We start from the raw sequence: 7,507 nt of genomic DNA on the forward strand, positions 1-7,507 counted from the left end.
ATTGTGCTAAATGGCAAATTGCCGCCAAGTACGAGTCAGAGAAAAAATGTGCAACTCTCTTCTATTTTAGCAACTATGGACTGCTGCCAAGATCATAGATTAATTCAAACAAGATACAACCAGGAACTATTAGTATGACCTATTAATTCTGACTGGAGAGACATCAGACATTGGACTATAAAGCTGACAATAATAACATTTCACTCTCAACATATCATGTCAAATTGTAATTTAATGGACTAAGTTTTTCAAGACCTGAAGATATGCATGCAATTTGACAGAAGAGCATGATCTTTACTTGCAGTGCATATGATTCCAAAAGGATATGAATTTAATCAGACTGGATATCCATGTTATGATTGTAGTGCTTCATGTATTGTTTTAGATATATAATGGTTTTCACAACAAGCAAGCAATGTGTGGTATTTTTCTCTTTATTTCTGGCTGTACAAGGAACAACATTACTTCTTCCCCTTGGCTGAAGGGATATCTTCGTTTGCCTTTTCTCTGGCCTTCTTCTCTCTGTAACCTGCAACACAGTGATAATATGGTACAGAAACTATATGAACACGGTCCTATAATCGGATATATCTAATGTACGGACAGCTGTCACCTATGAGTGTCACAATTCTGCCTTAAATGTTTTTTTCCTACTGGTACAAGAGGTACGAACAACTCCAACAAGTTAACTGCTAGACCCGTTTTTCCTCACATTTTTAAGAATGGGGTTTTAAGCCTTGATAATAGTGAAGATGTGACAAAATGCCTATAATTGTGAATGGCCCATGTATACTACAAGCAAACTGCTACAAGAATGTGACAGGTTCATGCTGTTTCAATGTGTAAGCTCCTGGGCTGAAGCATTTCGAGAGCCGAGAAAGCCATTTAACACAACTGTACCATTTGTTGAATGGAAGAAACATTTCTATCCAGTTTTTGAGGAAAATATCAGCATTTGCAAGATAAATACAAGCCCTACTCTACCTGTGTTTGAAAGTAAATGTTAAGACCATAGGCATACCTTGCAATCTCTTGTTAGCCCGTGCCTGTCTCAGGGAGAAGTAGGGGTCAAACCTCTTCATGTCGTCAGTGACGGCTACAGCCTTCTCACGTCGAACAACAGTGCGGATTGGCATCACTGGGCCGCTAAGCTGAACAGCCATCTTAACCTCTTCACTCTAAAATACAAAAAAAATGCACGTCATTATGAGCCACAAGATTTACAAGCCTTTTATTTAAACCATTTTAACAAAATCAACCGAGTGGTCGAATGTATCGTCTATGTCACTTTTGTGACATGAATGATTTTGTATCGTCTATGTCACTTTTGTGACATGAATGATTTTGAATGAAATATATGATTCTGAATGAAATATACTATATCTGTATATCTGTAATTTACAGACTGTAAATGTATTATTTTATTTTGGATATATATCATGCTTGTACAACATTAGTTTGTGTTCTTGCTTATGCATTTATTTTACACATAAATCTAGGCTGGTAAGTTTGCAGAGCTAATTCTTAACTTGTTTATCCAAAGGCTAATTCTTACTAGACCTGTCATAGACAGCATGCTCAACTATTCACAGCTTTTAAAATCAGATTATCTAAGTCTAAAGTCATTATTTGCATTACATGCATTATTATCTGCCTTGATTAGTCATGCAGGCGGCTTGGTTGGGAGTCCTTGAGTAAAGTTTCAATGCAATAAGTTATTGTGGAGATATTGCCTTGTGCACGCTTACGGCCAAAACCTTAATCAGAATATGCAAGTTACATTATGAAGGCCACAATATGCATTATATGCAAGACTTAATAATCAGTGCGTGTATACCACATGATAAATTACTTCATAATTATATGCTACGTCGGAAAGCTACATTTTACTTAAAAAGAAGTCTTAAAACAAAGAGCAGTCTATCCTGCTAAAACAGTCCTGCCTTCGTTTTATTTCCGGAGATTGATCAGGTGACTTGTTTCATCGAACACTCCAACAAACCAGTTTCCAAACTCATGTTTTGACAGCGTTCCGTCAGACAGCCGTATTGTGAAAAGGTTTGTCGGAAGTGTTTTAAGAAACTAATCTCTCAATCAAACTCTAGTAAAAGACTGAGGGATGGGGCTCCGTAAGCGATGTAGACTGCGCTACGTTTCATTTAAAATGGTGAAGTTATCTTTATTAAAAGTCTTCAATCGCAAAGTTTTGCCTTCCGACGTAGCATTTATGACGCAATTATTCACGTGGTATACACACACATTGGTATTATAACTTGATTAATTAAGTAGGTTGGGTGTTTCGGACCAAAGCCAGATTTCAATGGACTTTGAAAATATAAGAGGTAGGATGCAAACTTAACGTAAATTTGAAGTTGAAAAAGGGGCATTATTTTGTCAAAATGCTTGACAGAGTTACCTCCTCCTGTGTACAGGTTGGGGGCATGATGGTGAACAAGCGTGCAAAGTTTCAAAGCCATATGTCTATGGACTTGAAAATATTTGAGGTGGTACGCAAACTTTAACATAAATTCTAAGTAGAAAAAGGGGCATAATTTTGTCAAAATGCTTGATAGAGTTACCTCCTCCTGTGTATAGGTTGGGGGCATGATGGTGAACAAGAGTGCGAAGTTTCAAAGCCAGATGTCAATGGACTTTGAAAATATTTGAGGTGGTACGCAAACTTTAACGTAAATTTTAAGTCGAAAAAGGGGCATAATTTTGACAAAAATGCTTAATAGAGTTATCTCCTCCTGTGTTCAGGTTGGGGGAATGATGGTGAACAAGCGTGCAAACTTTCAAAGCCAGATGTCAATGGACTTTGAAAATATTGAGGTGGTACCCAAACTTTAACATAAGTGGTTACGCCGACGCTCGGGTGACTAGGATAGCTCTCCTTATTCTTTGAATAGTCGATCTAATAAAAAGTACATGAAGCATCAGTCTGAATCATGTAACTTACAGTGGCATCACCCTTGGCTGGCTTGCTCTGTTTCTTGGGGAAGAGGATGAGTTTAGATTTGTACTCCTTAAGCCTCTGTACATTCTGCTGAAGGGACTCCATAGAGCGATTCCTACGGCGGTAGTCCACAGCAATGCCGATAGTCAAAGCCTGCTTCTTGAACACACCAGCGGCCTAAACAAAGAACAAGCTAATAAGGAGACAAGTAGAACATGCCTTAATAAAAATTCAAACAGAACGTAACTTTTAAGGCAGCTATGAGCTCTCTAATGTGGAAGTAAGTTGATAATAAGAACAAGCTAACGCAGTGAAGGTGACAATTTATTATGCCTAATGTAGTCAAATAAAGTGCAGTACAAACAAACAACTGAAATGTGTCGTATCTTGATGACAGACACCACTCTGTGTCTTTACTTAGGATGAATAGCTACGAGTAAAAATCATGTGAATGAAACATACTGGACATGCAACAGAGCTTATTTGCAGGTTTCGGGAATTTAATTTAAGCAGGTTTAAAGGTTCAAATCTAGTGTATGTTGACCTGTTTACATCCAAAATATAACAAAGTAATTGAATGCTGAGTGTGTTCTTCACCAGAAGAAACCAGATGTTGACTAGCATTTTTGTTCAGTTGTTGATTGATGTCTGCTAGAACCTTATGGGTATTGCAGTGGTCGAAATTTACACAAGCACGCAAGCCCTGCACTGGTAAAATGTCTTTCCGGCTTAATCTAATTTTGAATTTTATATAGTAGGGCATGTTCAAAACTTTGATGCAAAGCAATAGTACAAGAATTAGGGCTTGTTAATCCAAAAGTCTAATTTCGATGACTGGTATTGTTTTTTTTGTCTACCATTCTGCCAAAATATTATGGTGTCAAGTCAGAACACCTGTGAGGTGTTTTCAGGATCCCAGGACACTGTTAGTGTAGAATGCCATTATATTTTTTTTCTTTAAAATAAGAAGTATGCCTCAGACTATAAAAATATTCATGAATTAGATACACAACTTTAACGATCCATAAAACATCAAGACATCTTAACATACCTAATTTATATGGTCTTAATTCAACAAAATAAGAAACCCGCAACTGTAACTCACCTTGAGTTCCTCGAGGGTGAATCCACGGCCAGATCGCACCTTAGCATTGTATTTGGCGGTCGGGCAGCGAACCACTGGGCGCAGAGGACCAGCCATAGGGCGTGGGGCAATGGTTCGGGCTTTCTTTGCTCTGTTGACTGCACGCCTCTTCTTTCTCATAGGCTGGTTAAACCAGGTTCGCACCCGGCTCTGCCAGTCTTTGTGGAAATGTCCATTAGGGATAATGTTATTTCTCTTAGGGGCCATGGTTGCTGTCTGCTGAAATGAAACACAAATATTTAGTGTAATGCATGAATAAACTGAACTCTTCATATATATTTATAGATCTCAAACCAAGCACAATGCAATTGAATTTCCTGGTCTGTCACAAATTAATCAATGGTGCAAATTAACAACTTTCCATAAAAATATCAATTCATGGTCTGTCACAAATTAATCAATGGTGCGAATTAACAACTTTCCATAAAAATATCAATTCCTGGTCAATTAAGGGACAAATTTATGAACCATACAGTTTGCACAAATATTTTTGAAATGCAGCAGGAATTTTCCCACGAACCACCAAAATGCACTGTAAGGAATGTAAACCATATATATTGCGACTAATTGTATAATAAAATGTTTATTTCCTCTTGCATGGTGGTATTAATGTTTCTTGTAAACAAGCTTTTCCAAGATCAGATGATGCACACAATAATGGGCTTAAACTGCATTCTGTGCTTATATAAGTGTGTAGACATTTCAGATTTTTTTAGTAATCATTCAACTTATTGCGCCGTGAAGGCTGCAGATATGCAGTACTTAAATTTCTGTGTCTAAAACTAAAAAGAGACACTTTGAGAGTATCAGACCTTTGGGCTTTTGAACTTCATGCAGACTGATCATAATCAATGCAACTGAATTCCATCCTGACAGATCACAAATAATAACAAATGGGTCTTGACAGGCCCACATTCAAGAAGACGTACAGACCTACATCAAATTGTTTAAAAATTTATTTTCTTAAACCGATAAATATTTATTGCTTTGTTAACATCTCTGTCATGTTTTTGAAAAATGTCAACATGCAGAATTTCGGACACATCCTATGCATTTCGTATATTATATCTTTACTGTCTGCGAATAAAGCAACAAATATTCCGACCTGACAATACACAAGGCTTTGAGAAATATATTAAATTGATCAGACTGAACTGATTAACATTTGATAGGCAGTATTCGATGGATATCTTAGTTCAATATTTCAGTAGTACCTTTCTCACAACAACCAACCGGAAAAGGAAGTTGATATTTACAGTTAGTCAAAACGGCGATTGAGTTGTCATGTTTGTATTGCAGTGTTTGAAACGTGTTCTAGTCAAAATGTCAGCCCGATTTACAGGGGTATGCGGGCTTTGTCACTTTGTTACATTAACAGGGTCAGCTACATGTATTGGATTTCCTTTTTTGTTGCAATAGGTGTATAATTACCTTGATGAACCTAAACCGAAATAACAGTTTTACCGATACAGTAGTTACGGAAGCAGAAGTTTAAATTATAAGAGATCAATACAATATATGCATTATTATTTCATATTATTTAACATTGTCTATAAAGTCGTTTAGTGTCTTTACTTCAATGTTTTTCATTGATGTTAAAGCTGCAAAGTCACAGATCAGGTTGGGCAACGTGTGTGTGGATGTTCCATGTTTGATTGGATGCCAACAAAACAACCAAAGAAAAATTATATTTAAACGCGGATAGCATTTATCGCTATATATGATACTAGAAGCTATACATGTCTTCAGTGTGGAACAAAGCCATTCCGGGATCCACAGGAAACACTGAATTATATTCACACAAAAAAACACCTATGCAAACACACCGGTATCTACTAGTCAAGAAACTCTTTCTCTACACTATGGCACAAACCCTATGAGTGTTCACCATACTCCCGAAATAGCCGAGATATGGCTTTCTATACTCTTGTCGAATATTTCTTCTTTTTTTGGAACATGCCCACTCTATATATTCAGCGGGCGCCGGGATATTTGAATATTAGGTCCTTTGCGCATGGATAAAATTGCACAGAGATAATGCAGCATTATTGCATTCTTACCAAACTTTATCGAAATGCAACTCTGTATACAATGTACACAAACATTTTATTTTTGTTATTATAGCAATATGAAAAAGGTGAAATTTTATCAAATGTGTCTGTTTATGTATTTTCCTTGAGAACAGGTTTTATCCGACGGAAAGATACCTTCCCTATAACAAGTAATACCCGGCTCGTGCTGACTACTGTGAAATATTTCCTTTATAGGGACTAGACCCCAGATGGTCGGCAAATACAATATTTTCATAAAACAAATCAGAATACGAGCTATTAATATATTATTTACATGATTAAAGAACACACGCACCAATCTTATCGGCCCACACGCAGTCTCAGCTGAGTTCTCCCGTAAACATATAGTGCGGACTGATTTTCCCGTTTAAAAAATGCGCGGAATGTTAATCTCTTTCAAATGTTTCCATTGATCAATTTCATCACCGATGTTTATCTGTCGGGTTCTGTGTCTTTGTTGTTTCGCCGTAGTTTTCCGCTTCCTCGCACCGTTCGTTCTTTTGAGGAACCATAGTTTGTATTTTTAGCATGTGAAAGTCACACGATACGATTGTCATATTAAATATACCGACGCCTTTTTAAAACTTACTGGGTAGACAATCCCAGTAGATTTTGAACTAGAAAACACGCAAAGACTAAGAAAGTTAAATATGACGTAGGCGATGTGATACATCAATAAGTAAGCTACAATTAATGCGCTGTTGACAACGATATCAATTTAATGATGCTTTTTTCTCTTGCAATTGTATCATATGGTGTCTAGATTTTTGAATTATGATAATAATCAGTACAGATCTGTTTTTTTTATTTCTTTAGATATCTATAGTGATAATATTATGCCGGTATTTGTTTGAAGCCGGTTTATAACTGAGGCTGGTCACCATTCTTTTATATGTAGGTTGTGTTACGTTTTAGATGTTATTTAGCGACCACACTTTGGTTGAATATATTGCTCACTTAGTTAACGTAACTCATCTATTGGTTAGGTTTAAATTCCAGCTATGACGTTTAAACTTTCACGCATGGGGCTGCACGCTGATGAGCCAAGTCTTAATGTAGCCTTGCAACATGTTTAATAGTAAAAAGTCAAAACCTCAAAATAACATGCGAGAGATGCTTTATACTTATTTGACTTTCAGCTATACTAATAACTGGGATGAATAATATCATTTATTCGTCCCAGCTTCTAAGTATGCTGTATGTTTATATATATATATATATATACAAGTTGATGTAAGATAGTGTACAAAATATGATTGTGTTGAAACTGTTTTGAATTTTAAAAAAATGTTCATGCATTTCTTGGACCCTTGCTTTGTGCCCCTAAAATGAATT

The 7,507-nt window shown here is 36.5% G+C and overlaps 1 protein-coding gene across 1 annotated transcript; it reads right to left on the minus strand.

The window, feature by feature from the left end:
- Window positions 1-418: 418 nt before the first annotated feature.
- Window positions 419-5,333, minus strand: LOC128242379 (60S ribosomal protein L13-like). The gene is made up of 5 exons (XM_052959511.1): window positions 5,315-5,333; window positions 4,062-4,319; window positions 2,960-3,133; window positions 1,022-1,178; window positions 419-529 (listed from the first exon to the last, which is right to left on the minus strand). The coding sequence occupies exons 2-5, from the start codon at window positions 4,305-4,307 to the stop codon at window positions 462-464; spliced, it is 645 nt and encodes a 214-aa protein (XP_052815471.1). The 5' UTR covers window positions 4,308-4,319; window positions 5,315-5,333; the 3' UTR covers window positions 419-461.
- Window positions 5,334-7,507: the final 2,174 nt, after the last annotated feature.

The sequence above is a fragment of the Mya arenaria genome, chromosome 8 (genome assembly GCF_026914265.1).
Source record: "Mya arenaria isolate MELC-2E11 chromosome 8, ASM2691426v1".
Classification (NCBI taxonomy): Eukaryota; Metazoa; Mollusca; class Bivalvia; order Myida; family Myidae; genus Mya; species Mya arenaria.